Consider the following 16,772-nt stretch of genomic DNA (forward strand, 5'->3'; position numbering starts at 1 on the left):
AGGGATCAACAGAGGCAGCCATTAGAGAACTCATTCGGCTTCTTTTGGCGGTAACTTCGTTCACTTGGAAAACAGCTTTCCTCTATTTGCTACAGTTACACTTCCTGCTACAGGTGCGCCTCTACCGCCACCTGGCGGCTCATGAGGGAACCGGAAAGAGCGCACCAGTTTTACTTTCCAAACGGCTTTGTATAGCTCTTTTTATGCTGACATTGCACTGCCATAAACACGCAACAATCCCGAATAAACGACCAGACGCTGACATTTGAAGTGCTCTTGGAAGGAGGAACGAAACTGTTAAGTCTACACCCATAAAACCAAAAATAAATCCAGGTGACCCATATATAGTTCTGGTCATAAGAGGGTTAGCGAACTATGGCCTTTGGGGTTTTGATCTTAATCCCCAGACACAAATAGTCTGAAAATGATTCGTGGCTTTGCCTGGAACTTGTTTGTTTTTGTGCAATTTATGAATCTTAGTGCACGTTACAGAATATGTCCTGACTGCTGAGCTCCATTAGTCGGAGTGGCGGCAACAGAACACCTTAAGGTTTCATTTGGAATGACGGATATATTTCACTAACTTGGCGTGAAAATGGAAAGTAAACATACCTTTAGGGAAAATACAGATTTCTTCTACAAGAAGTGCTCTCAACACCCCTCATTGCTATGCAAGCCAAAACATTCTGGAAATTGGGGGGGGGGAAAGAGAAAAAGTCCAGTAGAAAGAATTTCATCCTTAGACATTATGCAGTAAAGTATGCTAGTACACTAGCAGCAAGTAGGAGTGCCAGGTAATAAAGAACACAGAGGTTCATTTCAAAGGCCTGGACTTAAAATGCTGCAGAGTTTCACTCTCCACATGTAATTACTGACCCACCATTCTCAATAATAGAAGTCTGAAAAATGTGGAATAATCAACCAGTTTCAATCTGGCACTCTAAAAAAGAAACTCCAGTGAGTCCAACTAGCTCACTATGCATGGCCCAAAACTAGGACAGTACATTGGATTCAATGAATACAAATGCATGCCACAGGTTTAAGGTTTCACTTAAAAATAAAATAAAAATGCAGCCCACATCTGCTTTTCCTTCCACTTCTAAATTAAATAAGCTCTAAATTTATGACACAGAAGTTTGAATCTTGTTTCTGTAACGCGACAAATTGTGAAAAAGTTCAAAGAGTATGAATACAAATGTGTTGTGACACGTCAGAGCAAGAGAAGGATTCCTGGAAGGCAATCAGCTGCTCCTGCTTCCGGTCCAGCTTTATTTATTTATCCATCCATCCATCCATCCATCCATCCATCCATCTTCTTCCGCTTATCCGAGGTCGGGTCGCGGGGGTAGCAGCTTCAGAAGGGAGGCCCAGACTTCCCTCTCCCCGGCCACTTCTTCTAGCTCTTCCGGGGGAATCCCGAGGCGTTCCCAGGCCAGCCGAGAGACATAGTCTCTCCAGCGTGTCCTGGGTCTTCCCCGGGGCCTCCTCCCGGTGGGACGTGCCCGGAACACCTCACCAGGGAGGCGTCCAGGAGGCATCCTGACCAGATGCCCGAGCCACCTCAACTGGCTCCTCTCGATGTGAAGGAGCAGCGGCTCTACTCTGAGTCCCTCCCGGATGACTGAGCTTCTCACCCTATCTCTAAGGGAGAGCCCAGCCACCCTACGGAGAAAACCCATTTCGGCCGCTTGTATCCGCGATCTCGTTCTTTCGGTCACGACCCAAAGCTCATGACCATAGATGAGGGTGGGAACGTAGATCGACCGGTAAATCGAGAGCTTCGCTTTTTGGCTCAGCTCTCTCTTCACCACGACGGACCGGTACAGCGCCCGCTTGACAGCAGACGCTGCGCCAATCTGCCTGTCGATCTCCCGCTCCCTTCTTCCCCCATTCGTGAACAAGATCCCGAGATACTTAAACTCCTCCACTTGGGGCAGGACACCCCCCCTGACCCGGAGAAGGCACTCTACCCTTTTCCGGCTCAGGACCATGGCCTCGGATTTGGAGGCACTGATCCCCATCCCGGCCGCTTCACACTCGGCTGCGAACCGCTCCAGCTAGAGCTGCAGATCACAATCTGATGAAGCCAAAAGGACCACATCGTCTGCGAAAAGCAGAGATGAGATCCTAAGGCCACCAAATCGGATCCCCTCAACACCTTGGCTGCGCCTAGAAATTCTGTCCATGAAAGTGATGAACAGAATCGGTGACAAAGGGCAGCCCTGGCGGAGTCCAACTCTCACCGGAAACGAGCCCGACTTACTGCCGGCAATGCGGACCAGACTCTGACACCGGTCATACAGGGACCTGACAGCCCGTATCAAAGGGCCCGGTACCTTATTTATTTATTTATTTATTAAATGCAAAGAAAGGGATAGAAATCCAAATATAGATTTTTGTATTTCACTAAAAGATTTGGCAATTCTACAAAGAACCGACACTATTTAAAGATGCAATGCAAGGAAATTAACCTGTGTGCTCAAAATCCGGTTAATGGTTTTTCAACTCCTATCGAGTCTCTTGTTCTTGGAAAGGTTTCAGTGAGCTGGTATCAGAGGACCCTCGCGTGTCCGCACCCATTTCATCTGCGTCTTCTGTGTGCCCCGACAAGTAAGCGGAGCTTCTTTGTGGGTTTGAACAATGCCGTAAATCTGACAGGCTGCCATCTGCGGCGGAGCCTCCTGTCTAAGCATGGGACAGTGAGAGCACGCGGGCCGGGCGGGAGCAGCTGACCGGATTCCCCTAAAGCCCCCCGCCGACTGCCTCACAGCTGACGGTTACTAAGTTAGAGGAATCAGGTAAGAACAACAACAAAATAAATCAATCAAAAGGGTGAGTTTATATTATTCACTCAGTAAGATGTTCTTGTCCACTCGATGAGGTGATTCTTTATTTTGGTTTTATGTGGCGAAGGAGGGAGGAGTCAGTCATGCTCTCAAATCACAGTGTCATAGCTGTATCACCTTTCTAATTATAAACCCGAGCCTTCACTCTCCCAGAATGGAAGTTTAGCCAGGCCCCTGCGTGGCCTAAAATTAGCCCCCCAATGGACCCCCACTAGTAAGAAGCCTCTACCACCCATATTGTTAACACGCACACACATGCGCGCGCACACACACAACGGGCATACTGCACTTTTTACAACTCACTTCTTGGAGGACCTCTCTGTCTTTGCTTCCTACTTTAACAACGCCAACATCAGTGGGGCTAAAAGCAACTTAAGGTAGGGGTCTCGTCTCTTCTGAGTAATCTGTGAAGTTTATGTTCTACTGACACACACACGCCCACAGAAAAACAAAAAGGAAGCAATCAAGCTGTTCACCGTGAGTAAATCAAAAATGATTTGCAGATGAAGTCGTCCTGACCCCTCCTTTGCTCGGAGTGTCGCGATGGCCGTGGGCCAGCCTGTCAACATGAGTCTGATGGACATATCGAAGATCTTCTCCCTGCTCCAGCCCAAGGAGGAGGACGACGAGCAGGCTCGGGCCTTGAACGACGCCGTGGGCGCCGACGACGCAGCTCTGCTCTCCGAGCTCCTCGCTCAGGAGGAATACCGGCGGTGCATCAACACTCCGAGCGGCTGGGGGGTCCCGGTGACCCCCCTGCGCACCGCCGCTGCCCTCGGACGCCTGAGGTGCCTGGAGCTCCTGTTGGGGCACGGGGCGGAGGTTTGTCACCGTCGGCGGGTGTGTGTATTGCTTTTAATGACATAAATCGCATGCTGCGCTGTGCCGCCACCGGTCAACCCAATTAAGAGAAAACACTCAAATGGGAAAAGAAGTTGGCACCGATCTCCGGATTTATTTTGTGTATTTTAAGCCCGCCGCGATAAATAATTTCACACGAGTCGTGAATCAAACGTCTAAGTATAGCGGCGTGCGTGGCGAAGTAATTGCTGCACTTTGCTTACCGAGTGCCACTTCATACCAAAAAGTACAGTCGTCTCGGATGCCTCGGCTCGCCGGGGTTATGTTTGGAGCAACAAAAGCAAGAAAATAAATCATTATTTTAAATAGCCGCTGCATGATTGGTTGAGGAATGCAGTTTAATTATATGTCATATTTTTTGCGCAGAAGTTGAAAAATGAACCAAAAGCTCCCCAGAAGGGAAAACTATGAATATAGTTTGACCTCAGAATCAAATAAGCTGCCTTGCTGTGAATAGTATTTGCAGCCTATGAAAAAGAAACTTCAAAAGATTCTTTGTTTTTGCTCTAAGTTGCAGCCTGACTTTAGAGGGGGAGGAAATATTAAGTAAAACACAATTTTTTGTTCTTTTTGTCACGTTCTAAAGTCATTCCCTCGACAGAAACAGAGTTGCCTTGATTCTTTTCATGCGTGTTGCATGCATGCCATCCTGGGGGCATCTAAATGCTCGCTCTCACAAAACGCTGCCTGTGTCCACACAGCTCCAGTCTCCAGGCGAGCTTCCGCCTCACAGAGCGCCCCTCCCCCACGCCTTCTTCTTCTTCTCTCTTTTTTTTGTTGTTTTTTTCCCCTCAACTACATCAGGCTTAGCAGCAGCAGCAATTAGCAAACACCTGGTGGAACTGAGAGTCTGCTGAGCGGTATTCGTTTGCAGTCGCATACGAGGACGTGTTTAAAGCGCCAGAAAGAGTAGAAGCTTCTTAAAGAGACAGAGGCGCAATTTCAATGCGGCCAATCTCAATGCTAAACGTCTTTTTAGGTCGTTTTTGATATACAAGTCGTTTTGAAGGTAACACAGCTGAACGACTGTGCTATGAAACGACACTTGGATGTCGGTTTATATCACAATGTGCCTCTAAAACACATAACCGTCCCTTTAAATAGTGTTACAAAAATATACAAGTAGAAGGAAAAATCTTGTGGCTTTACGTTTGTATTAAGGCTCCCTGATACCCCGAAATTAAATTCAGTGCAACTGTGTTCAGACTTCTCATAAGTACTTTGGAAGCTCCTTCATTTTACATGTACATTATTAGCTAGCAGTGCAGGGTTTCCCCCTGAAAACCTGCTAGTCCCGGTGGTATTAGCAGTCATCCAGCGGCCCACCGTGTTTTTGAGTTTTGAGACAGAAAATTTGAAAATATGATCAGATTATACCTGCACACCAACTACAAAGTCTTAATAAAGGCACATAAAAAAAAACACAATTACAGTAAATATACATATTTTGCACTTCGGTTGTTAGCATGTCGACCGGTAAAGACAGGAAGTGGTTGCAGAGTTTTCATTCCCCCTATATGTTCACATAATGACCCTACTGTGTTGCCATTGTAGTTCTATCCGTTTCACCAAACAGACACTATCACTGTTACAGTTCCATAAATAAACCTACAAAAAAAAAAACCTGGCGGGGGCAAGTAAAGCCTGGTGGCCCGCCAGGCTTATGATACACTGGGGGAAACCCTGCAGTGCTAAACTGAGCATATAATTTAGAAAATCTCACCTGTTTTTAGGAGGTAAAGTTGAGCTTGGAGTCATTCCCAGATCTAAAACTCCCAACTTTAGAGGTGAATGGAAAGCAGCAGACCGGCAGGCAGCAACACTTGTTTGTCCCTTGTCCTCTGTCATCCTCTTCCTGTTTGTGACGGGTATTCTCAAAGGCTTCCTCACTCTGATTCTCTCTGAGAAGTTCCTGATAAACCACAGATCACAGGGTTTTTGAATAGCTCATCATTTAGGAGAGGTTTTTTGTTGTTGTTGTTGGGTTGTTTTTTTTTAGCTTTTTATCTTAATGAGCTTCATTGTATTTACCTTGGAAACAATCAATAGCGAGATTTCTTTCTGTGTACCAAACTTGTGGCACAGTTTGAGAACAATGTGTGTTCTGCATGACTTTGTATCCACATCCCTACAAAGTGAACTGATTAGTTAGAGCCAACACTCCCGGTGAGTGAATCAGCAGTTGTGCTGTCCTCGCTGGTGACCATTAGCTTAGCATATTGTCCCCTCATTAGAAGCTCATTGTGCTGTGGAAGCCTCTCAATGAACTACATTTTTTTCCCCCTTTTTTAATTGTAACAAGCTGCCGAATTCTTGGCTTTATGCACAGCGCTTGCGCAGACTAAACTCTTCCCAAACTTGGACAAGCTGAAGAACTACTAAAACTGTTCACTTCGATACTGCATGCAGTTGGCAGGTATGGAGCTGTGCAGCACAAAGTTTCGGACTGCTTCAGTGTGTTGCATCTTTAATCAGGTATTTCTGACAATAAACATTTTATATTTATCAAAGGCAGGGTTTTTTTTGTCGAGAAATCCATAAAATTTTGGCAAAGCGTTTTTTTGATGAGTTTGGAGGTGTTTCCACCAATAATTTCAGTGTTTTGATCCCTTAGATATTTTGTCGTTTCCTTTTGCCTTGCGGCACGGAGCTCCATTGTGCCGGAAAAATCCGTGATCATCATCAAATTACTCCCGGACCATTGAGCAAAGTTGCTCTTGGAGGACATTTTGATCCCATTCCTTACTCATGGCAGATTTAATAGGCAAAATCATGAGTGAGGTCACTCTCTCGCACATAACAAGAGGCAAGCCCAAACATAAATTGTCTGAAGGCTTCGGTGTTAACGCTAGCATTCACCTTTTTCTTCCACAGACAATCATTTTCCCAGATCCAGAAGACAACAATCCTTGTGTGTCCTTCTGTATTTCAGCCTGTCCCCTCCATGTTTTTCTCCTTGAGGAAGAAACACACTAATCCTTAGTTAGCCCTTTAGCTGCCACATCTTTACCCGTCTACTCCTTTTGTTGCAGAGCAATGACGGCGTTTTCTTCAAGGTAACCGAGGTTAAAAAAAAAACAAAAAAACGATTGACTTCAAACACAAACCAATCACATGTTCCAAAGCAACTCTTTGACCTCACCATGCAGTCACTGAAGTGATGCCAAGAGGTCATTTAGGGACAGGGTCAAAGCAGTTTAAATCAAGCTTTCTGGATTAGGTACAATTTCCAATTTCACAAAAGGGAATAATTAGAATCACCCTTTATAGCAACCTAGACGCAACTCAATCAACTCCCATAAGAACTGAAGGTTATTTCTGTCAGTCTCTAAACGTTTGGACATTACTGTATGCTACTATACGACTAAAGACAAATGGATCATAAATCATATTTCTGGGGGGAAAAAAATCCTATGAAACAACTTAATAGTTTCAGATAATTGGTTATATTTTGATATGTATGCTTTGAAAGGGCCGGTTGTTCCAAAATGTATTGATAAAACCCATTAACAAATTGTTAAAATATTAATAAATAGCAGTCCCTGCATTCAATAAGTAACTTTAACATTCTTTAACTTCTTAAAATTAAATAATATTATTCACATTGAGCAGTCCCTCCACGATTTTGTGATTTTTATCAAAATTGTTGATATGTGGTGCTACTGTAGAAATATTGGCAATATTTGCGCTTGTGTTTGATGGTAAATGTCACTTTTTGTTGGTCGCCACGTAAATCCCGGATTATAACTTGACATCAAGTAAGTCTGAAGCAAAATTGTAGTAGAAGTAAGAAATGCTGCCACCTGCAGGTGAGCGTTAGCATCTCTTAAATCCAAAGGTTAGACCATTTTCGTGAAAGATTTGCTGTAAACTCAGTTGTGCGAAAACGCTCCTTCATTGTATTACACTTCGCTTCGTGCAGAGGGTCTGGGCTCTTGACCATTGAGAAATTATTTCTTTCTGGAGGTGTATATTGTGTTAAGGTTTTGAATTTTACCCAATAGCTAACTGTTGCCCTTGAGGTATGCTCCAGTTCAGCGTTATAAGCGTACCTGAAATTGCCTGCGCCGTAAACAATCATCCTCCATTGTGAAGGCTGTGGATGTTAATCAAACATTTTGGAAGCGTAGCCAACACTGACTAGACGGTTTTGTTCACTTCCTCCAATGTGTTGCTAAAACTTCTTCTTCTTTAGATTTTAATGGCAGCATGTGTCCATTAGTGTTGCACTACTGCCATCTCTTGGATTTTAATACTTATCTTTTCCCAAATTCTCCTAATGAGACCTGTGTATATTTCCTTTTTATTGCTAAAACTACAGACAGACTACAGTGCTGAAAATGAACGTCACTGTTCACAACCTCTTCTTCTGTTCGCTGATTGGCCCAGTAGAAAATCTACTGGAGGAAATCCAAGTGAAAGGGGGAAAAGCCCAGACTGTACTGTAAGGTCAGGCTAGCTAGCCATTACTGGCGGACGTCGCATCCTTACTGTGGTGAATCGGTGTGTGAATGCAGGGCTTCAGTTTTATGCTTGCTCTACCCTAAAAGAACTGAATTTCCTCACAGAAAGTAACATTGCCCTCCCCCTTCCTTCAAAATCCAGATAGACGTTTTGGATGTGAAGGCCCAGACGCCTCTGTTCACAGCTGTGAGTGGGAAACACTTGGACTGCGTGGCGGCCCTGCTGAAGGCGGGAGCCGACCCCAACGGCAGCCAGTACAACAACTGCTCCCCGGTGCTGACAGCCGCCAGGGAGGGTGACGTAGACATTCTCCAGGAGCTGCTGCGGTTTGGAGCCGAGGTGGACGTCCGGCCAAAGGTCCCCGAGTGGGCCTCCAACGCCACAGCCTGCAGAGGGCCCCTGTACATCTCAGCCGTCTATGGACACCTGGGCTGCTTTAAGCTGCTCCTGCTACACGGGGCCAACCCCAACTATAACTGCACGGATGAGAAGATGCTGGCCAGGATCAAGCAACCCAAGACGGTTGTGGAGGTGTGTCTCCGTTACGGCTGTGGGGTGGAGTACATTCAGCTGCTGGTAGACTTCGGGGCAGACGTCTATCTACCTACACTCATTATTGACAAAACTACAAAGCAGAACGAAGCGCTACTGCTGCTGCTCAGAGAGAGAGGTGAGTCCGATACATGTAGCTTATGGTATGACTAAATTAAATACTTCCTTCTGCAAATGGTTCACAGTTGTCATTTTTACCCAAACAGTTTGTCCCAAAACACTGATGTCACAGACTCGGCTGGCAATCCGAAGACACATCCCTTTTGCCGACAAGGACCCTGCAATAGACAGTTTGGACATACCTCTGGTCCTGAGGAACTACTTAAAGCACATAAACGCTGAACCTGAGTGATTTTAGTCTGAGTTTACCGATTTTTCTGTTGTTCGATTTTGCTTACTTGATTTTTTTCCTCAAATTTCCTCAGTGAGCAGGACAAGACAAAAACTGTAGCAGCAGTTTTGTCCTGTCGCACTCCTTGAACTTCTCCACATTTTGTAGCTACCACCACACTTTAGTGGATCTTAGTCCGATTTTGAGTGACAGAGAAAAACACAAAAGGGAATAATTAGAATGTGGAGGGGAAAACAGCAATGCGTGATTTTCTACATCTTTGACAAATTAAAATGTTAATGTGGTATTGGTTTTATTCAACCCCTGAGTCAATGCATGGTAGAACCATCTGCTGCTGCTGTAACAGCTGCAATTATTTTTGTGGTACATCTCCAAAATACTGACATCTTTCGCACTATTTTATAGATCAAACTCAAGTTTGACAAAAAGTAGAACATGAAGATCCATTTTCATCTTGCTGTCTTGCAAACCCAGTTGGATTTGGTCACGCTGTAACCGAGATATTCTGGCACAACTTGATTAAAGGTATGTAAGAAATACCAGTGTACACATTTCAGAATCTTATTTATGTCATTTTCCAATCTATCCACAGTCATGCACTACTTTAATCTATCTCATAAAATAGAAAATATATTGAATAATGTGGTCATAGTCTAGTTGCAACATCTGGAAAAGTTCATTGTTGAAGCATCACGCAAGCTCTTTAGATCTCTTTGTGTGTTTCACCAACTAGGACAAAGGATTATCCAAATGGAGTCCATGTTGGAGGGAAAATGTGTGTAAAGTGTAACACCGTGTCTGGCCACTAGAGACCACAGTCACACAGCACAATGCTTCTGTCCCCATTAGAGGCTCTTCATGGGCAGCTTGGATCATCCAACCACGGTGTGTTTTTGCATCAGCTTCAAGACCCCACTGAATTTAGACCCGACTGAAAAAAAGACATGCGCGCGCGCACACACACACACACAGGCTGTCTGAAGCGCACCAGGATGTCTCAGATCTCCGGGAGCAGAAAAGAAGAAGAAGAAGAAAAAAAAATCTTGCATCTTTGGACTTCAAAACATCAGGAAGCGGAGTGAACAGCCTACGATTCGGCGTGGCCAAGAGGGAGATACGTTTGCGTAACTCCCATTACTTATTCATCGCAGCAGAGTCATATGCAAACTACCGTTTGTGGCTGGGAGTGTGTTGATTTTTTAAAATTTATTTCTGTGACGCGATCGTGTTTATCTCATGCCCTTTAATCTTTCCTTTGTAATGTCTCCTGGAGGGAGTGTGTCATGTGTTGGAAACGGCTCCTACAAACAGGACGTGATGTCACGCGACAGGAAACTCAACAACAATGCAACCCCGCCGTCCCCACTCTCTCTCTCACACACACACACACACACACACTGATGCCTCGACACGACGTTCTGTAGAGGTTTTATTTTCAACAAAAGTACAGCTATATCAGATATGGATTTTTTTTTTCTTTACAGCGAAGTACAACATATTCCCAGTGCTTCTGATTACATCAAAACATATAATGTACATACAGTTGACATCTCCACTCTCCCATTCACAGTTTCTGGATTGAATAGGCATTATTTTTCAGGTTTTTATCCATTTCTACAACAAATAAAGGCCAGCAAGAAAGAAAGAGAGAAAGAAAAGTAGAAGGAAAGAAAGATAAAGGGGGAAAAAACACTGTTTGCATATGGTGTCAAAAAGATGTGGAGTACATTTTTCTGTGACAAAAAATAAAATAAAATCCGGACCTCAAACCTGATGGTAATATACAATGAAAAGGTTTGCAAGTGTGGGGACTGAAGTCTTCTCGTCGTCACTGAACCACATGAATATATGGCTCGTTGAAGACTTTGTACCCTGACTACTCTGAAACAACACAGGACCCTATAATCAGCTGTGAGGAACTACTACTGAATATTCGGCGACAGTGCCTCGCAAAAGTTTCCAAACGTCTTGTACTTTTTTTCAAATTATGTCACATTACAACTAGAAACTTCTCTGCATATTATTGGGATTTTATCTGAAAGTTCAACACAAGGTTATGCCATATTGAGAAGTGATGAAAGCACGGTACACTGCTTATTATTATTTTTTATTTTACAAATAATAATTTTTTTCAATATGGCCTGCATTTCTATACGAAACCCAGTTCGTCATACAGCCACCGTTTTGGGGTTTCTTGCTGGACAGAGAGCTTTTAAGCAAATGAGCTTAAAACAAATGCAAACATTTGTTTTAAAATCTTGCAATAAATTCTCAATTGGATTTAAACCCCGACTTTGACTGGGCCATTTTTTATATTAGTTTTTTCATTGTGGTTGTCCTGATGTAAGATATACCTCCGCTTCAGTTTCAAGCCTGTTCTGTCTAGCTCCATCCATATTCCCTTGTACTCTAAAACGGATGATGGGAAGCATCTCCACAGCATGATGCTGCCACCACCATGTTTTGCTGTTGACAGTGTGTGTTATTCTTCACAAATATCACTCTGCACGTCGGCCAAAAGGCTAATTTTTGGTCAGGAGTACATTGCAAATGACAAAGTTTATGGGTGTTGTTGAATAATATATTTCTTTTTAGAGTCTCAGGTTTTAAATTAAAGCATTTTTTTTTTCTGTATACTGACAAATTACATCAACGTAAAAGATGCTTATTATTATTTCATTTTCAGATGCTGTCATTGAATGTAAAGAAAGCTGCTTATTAATATTTTAACAGTTTGTTAATAAGTAGTTTCATCAATAGTTTCTGCTACAACTGGCAATTTGAGGACAGTTGTGATCTTGAAATGGCCCAAAATGAAAATGAAACACCTGAGATTTATTTATGAAGGTTGGGGGGGGTATCACAGATATGTCTGCCACACCTTTCAGATTTTTATTTGCACAAGGCATGTATCATTCAACCTCTCAAGAACACAGCACATTACGTTGGTGTATCAAATAAAATCCCAACAAAGTCAATTAAAGTTAGTAGCTATAACGTTATAAAATGTGCAGAAGTTCAAAATGTTTTCATACTTTTGCTCGGCACTTTGTGCTGAACGTGGATGGCTCAAGTTAACTCTGGACAATAAAAACCAAGAATGACAAAAATCTAAGCGTTCTCTAATGGATTTCTGTCTGCTAACTTGGCTTATATGGGCAGAGAGACAGAAAAAATAAAAAAAACAGACCTCAAAGTGGACAGATGGCTGTCCTTTAGGACTCCTACAAGGTCAGATTGAAAGTTATATAAGAATAAACAAACCCAATATATACATTATTTAAACTGTTTGGCCCAAACTTAATGACCCTAATACTGATAGCAATAAATAGAGTAGTAAATTTTCCATGTCAAGTCATTACTTAAACTAGAGAGAATGATTTGAATGGGTGGATCTAGCTTTAGCTTGTGTAAAGAGGAGGGGGGGGGGGGGGATTCCACGTGTTTTCATGTCTTCTGCTCGACTACAAATCTATACACGAAACAGCCGCGATCAGAGCTAACTCCTATTTGGTTCACTGTTGTCATAGAAAAATTATACCCGTTTTGCCTCCGCTTGATGATGGCACTCCAAACAAAACACGATAAAGTCAAATAAAAATAACCAGCAGTCTGCAGCGTGAAAGAAAAGCGTGCTAAACGAAAAGCTACGGATTAAAACACCCATTTTTATCTGGGCACGGAGACCATCGGTGTCTGTCGTTTCACCTAACAGATGTTTGATTCAGCATGAGAGACTGACATGCTGTTCTAAGTGGCAATAAATAAAAAAAACAAAACAAAGCACAGGCTACAACTTCGGAGTGTGAAGTGAGCAGCACACAGGTGGACAGAGAAAACAACTCCCTTTAGTGAGATGGCGTGGCTTCACGAATGAATGGTTCCGCTATGAGAGGAGGGGAAAGAAAGAAAACAAACAAATAGAAGAGAAAAGAAAAGCGTTCGGAAGTTCGATGAACGTAAATAATCCGTTAAGAGTTGCCTTAAGTCTCATGCAAAATATTGGATGCCACAAGCATGCATTTACCTGGGTACTGAGGTCTACCGCACGCTAGAACTGGAACAACATTCGTCTCCAACGCAAAATATCCAAATATATGATCTGTTCTTTTTACACTATTTACAGAGTGTAGCAGATAAAGTTAAAATAGATGACTTCTTTCAATTCATAACTCACTATTAATAATATACTTTGAAAAAGTCTAACTTGAGTAATGTGAATCGGTTTCCTACTCTAAATTCAAATCAAATCCTCTTTCTGCGAGATACATAGATAACAAAATGGAACTCTACGTAGCTGGAATTAGAACAAACTTCCTCTCTGTGCAAGTTGATTGCAGCTATGTGAGTGTAATACAAAATAATAACAGTAATAAAGTGTTTCAAAGTGTTTCAGTCAGACAACACTGTAACTACTGGAGTGGGTGGTGGTGGGGAGGGAGGGAGGGAGTAGAAAGGCCTGACCAATTGTTGGATTTGTTGGAGTTTTGGTGCACTGGGAGTTGGAGTCGGGGGTTCGGTGGGGTGTGCGGGGGGAAGAGGAATTCCCAGTGTGTGGACGAGAAGAAAAGAGAAAGGAAGAAATGCACCGAAGGGAAAATACATGACTAATTCAAATCTGCCAGTGAAAACTGAATAGATAATCACTAGTGGAATGCTGGAAGGCACTGTTAGATAGCATCTCTCTTCTCCGCAGCAGAACGGGCCAGCAAGTGATTGTGCATTTGTGTCGTGCGTGTGTGTGTGTAGTTGTGTGTGTGGTGTTGATCTGACGGGGCGGTGAGTAAGGGGCGAAGAGGGTGGTGGTGGATAGGTGTAGCACGGGACCTGAGGTTATCATGGCCTGGGAACCATTTCTTTTTGCTGTGCCAGGCATGAGAGTCAATCTTCCAAGACAATCTCACTGGGAGCCATCTCTACAGACACCAGCAGTCGACTCACCCCTTTCTCAACTTCCTTTACTGAAACATAAATTCCACGACATACAAAGCAAGCCTAAGGTCTTGTTTCCGATAGGTTATAAGGCCCGTAAGAAGGCAAACAAAATGACATAGAACAATATTTATCTCTTTCATAGCACACCGTAAATGAGTAGTGAAGATATATAATGATATATCACATTGCACAATTGTCATACTGTATATGCACTGTCCATCAGGTGGTAGAATCCAACACAAAATGTAGGTCTGAGGTCAAAACATGATCACACAGCATGGACAGATGGTTCACTTACATTCCTAGAGTAGAATTACGCCTTCGTGATGAGTGTCAATCGTTTTTTTTTTTTTTTGTTTTGCTTTTTTCTTTTCCCCTCCTCAGATATCCTCCCTTATCTGAACGCCTCGCCAGAAGGACGGCGAGGATCTCTCTCCCAAAGCAGCCGCAGGGACTTTGTTGATTAAACAAATCAATCTGATCGGGGATCGGTCCTTTGTAAGTCACTTAACGGTTGCCCGAGCTAACTGCCAGAAACACGGATCAGATTTGGAAAGCGACGTGAAGGAAAGGGGAGTTGGGTGGGAAGATTCAAAGTGTTAAGAGATTAATAAATCTGTCAGGAGGGACGGTGCATGCTACAGATTAAATACACCTTTTCGTTCCCCCTCCCATCGTGGTATTGACTTTTTAAAAATTCGAACAAACTCCGAATGTCCTTAACCAGTGCGCCGGTTGGGATCCTGGCTAATTTCTCCACTCTGTAGCATTGCATATTTGTATCCCTTGTATTGAAATAAGAGCAGAAGAACTCAGACTGGATATATTTAACAGTGTGAACACTAAAAAATCAACTCAAGAAGTCCGTTTTTTTTTCTTTTGTTTTTTTCTTTAGAGTGAGATATATATATATTTTTTTTGTTTTGTTTTTTCTTTTTGGACCTTGGCCGATGCATCAACTTGACTTTTACTGCTCATTTCTGGAGGTAGGCTGTGCTCTTTACCAAACACCCAGTAAGCTGCCAGCACAGTGCTACAGGGGTGGTCTCTGGGGAGAGTGGCGGTGGCGGTGTGGGGGGCTGTGACGCAAGGCAGGCGGACCATACCCGGCCTATCTCCTGCTCGCAGACGGCTCATCTGAGCGGGACGCGCTGAGCATCTCCGTGAGCCGATGTGAATACCCTGCCACGAGCAGTTGGCGAGTGGATGTAAATATTCTATTGATGTTCCGACTATTGATTTGTTCCCTGACCTGTCATATCATGGCCAATGGCAGGTTTCCAAAAGAATGAAACTCTTCCTCTGTGAGCCACCGGCTCACAAGAAGCTGAGCAGGTGGACTGGGAGATAGAGAGGACAAGAGGGGCAGGAAGGGAAGACTTTAAAAAAATAAAAATAAATAAAACAAAGAGGGGTTTTCATAAGTAAGGGATCCGTCTGGGATTGTCGAGCTGGGCGGGTCCCGAGCCCATCGGGTTCCCGTGTCATCCGTCGAGCTCACATTCAGAGGGATCGCGGCGCAGCGAGGTCTCGCTCCCACGAGGACCGACCCAACTTAACCTCGAAGGCTCGCTATTTCCAGATGATGATGATGATGACGATGGACGATGATGGGCTCAAAACGAAATCATTTAACAATCTTAATAATTCCAGAACATTCAGAAGGTGTGAATGTGTAGAATCGGAGGGATAGAGTTTGTGACAGCAGAGTCAGCTGGAGAAGAAGCGTGATGACGTTACTAACAAAGAAGAATTGTTGTAAAGGTGTGTCTTTTTTTCTTTTCCTCAATTTTGAAATTCAAGTCTCAAAGTCCTCTTGGTGTTTCCAATCAAATCATAACTTAACTTCAGAGTCTCCTGTGTGTTTGTGGTGGTTGTATTTTCTTCATCATGGGACGTAATCATCCAGTGTTTAGTGCTTCTAAGAAAAATAGCTGGTCCTTCAGAAGAGTCTGTGTTTATTTCTTAAATGGAGCTAATCTACTAAAATTCTGCCAGAAAGGCCCCTGGCCTCTTTTGGATTGACTGAATTCAAAAACCTCTCCTTGTGCCATGTCCTCCGTTACCTCATACTGCCCCGCGCTGAGGGGGTCCTGCGGGGGCGGGTATGAGGGGGGCGTGCACCTGTTCACACCTGGGAAGGCAGGCGCAAATAAAAACAAGCAAGGGGTTCAAGGGATTTTGGGGGGTGGGGGTTGGAATAGGGGTAAGGAAGCAGTGCAGATCACAAAGCAGAAAAGAGAAGAAGAAGAAGAAGGGAGGTAGCAAAGGGGAAACATCATCAGTTTCATGTATGAAACAGGCAAAACAACTAGAGATGCAGCGATAAACCGGCTGGTGGCCAGACTGTCCCGAAACAGAAAAATCCAATCGTTTCCCGATGAGTGAAAGCAACACTCGAACGCAACCGCATTGTGCTGACAACGAGACTATTCAGTGTGGACACTGTTACTGAATGGAGGAGACCCAAACTATTTCCAGTATCAGACAGGTGTTTAAGTATGGAGTCAGAAAGAGTAGATTGAAAAGACAAATGTTTCTTCAATTTCAAAGAAAAAAACAAGTTCAAGAGGGCTAGACCTCTTTTATTCTTTCAATCTTTTGGGTCTCATGCTGAGTTTTGAAATGTTGGTGCATTTTTGAAAATCACATTGTTGAAGTAAGAATCTGCATTTTATGTATCCTATTGTTAATAGACAATGCTGAACTCCATAATTATCTCTCTTTGACCAAGAAATAATAGCAAAAGCCTGTTTTACGTG

At 43.5% G+C, this 16,772-nt stretch overlaps 2 protein-coding genes across 12 annotated transcripts in view; one reads left to right on the plus strand and one right to left on the minus strand.

The window, feature by feature from the left end:
- Positions 1 to 3,071: 3,071 nt before the first annotated feature.
- Positions 3,072 to 11,361, plus strand: asb12a (ankyrin repeat and SOCS box-containing 12a). Of its 3 annotated transcripts, XR_003594353.1 has the most exons (5): positions 3,072 to 3,223; positions 3,350 to 3,686; positions 8,313 to 8,841; positions 8,930 to 9,414; positions 9,493 to 11,361. XR_003594353.1 is itself a non-coding variant. In XM_028008449.1 (4 exons), the coding sequence occupies exons 2-4, from the start codon at positions 3,390 to 3,392 to the stop codon at positions 9,073 to 9,075; spliced, it is 972 nt and encodes a 323-aa protein (XP_027864250.1). In that variant the 5' UTR covers positions 3,072 to 3,223; positions 3,350 to 3,389; the 3' UTR covers positions 9,076 to 11,361. The 3 variants fall into 3 exon arrangements, 2 of the variants coding, with proteins under 2 accessions (XP_027864250.1, XP_027864252.1); XM_028008449.1 differs by having other exon boundaries at positions 8,930 to 11,361; XM_028008451.1 differs by having other exon boundaries at positions 3,074 to 3,223; positions 3,350 to 3,668; positions 8,930 to 11,361.
- Positions 5,538 to 16,772, minus strand: part of LOC114138939 (rho guanine nucleotide exchange factor 9) — a 63,103-nt gene continuing 51,868 nt past the window's right edge. For 6 of the 9 annotated variants that reach the window (XM_028008439.1, XM_028008434.1, XM_028008442.1 and 3 more), the window contains one exon: positions 11,450 to 16,144. In XM_028008439.1, coding sequence (XP_027864240.1) covers positions 15,969 to 16,144 — 176 coding nt within the window. In that variant the 3' untranslated portion in view covers positions 11,450 to 15,968. Of the gene's footprint in view, positions 5,620 to 10,491; positions 16,145 to 16,772 lie in introns of those variants that run through there. The other 3 variants (XM_028008438.1, XM_028008436.1, XM_028008437.1) reach the window with 3 other exon arrangements.

Source organism: Xiphophorus couchianus, chromosome 23, assembly GCF_001444195.1.
Source record: "Xiphophorus couchianus chromosome 23, X_couchianus-1.0, whole genome shotgun sequence".
NCBI classification, from domain to species: domain Eukaryota; kingdom Metazoa; phylum Chordata; class Actinopteri; order Cyprinodontiformes; family Poeciliidae; genus Xiphophorus; species Xiphophorus couchianus.

Bases quoted from the DNA above. Each gene is read 5' to 3' on its own strand.
- asb12a (XM_028008449.1), top strand. From the start codon at position 3,390: ATGGCCGTGGGCCAGCCTGTCAACATGAGTCTGATGGACATATCGAAG. The intron at 3,687-8,312 runs GTGTGTGTATTG...TTCAAAATCCAG, and splicing joins AGGTTTGTCACCGTCGGCGG to ATAGACGTTTTGGATGTGAA. The intron at 8,842-8,929 runs GTGAGTCCGATA...TTACCCAAACAG, and splicing joins GCTGCTGCTCAGAGAGAGAG to TTTGTCCCAAAACACTGATG.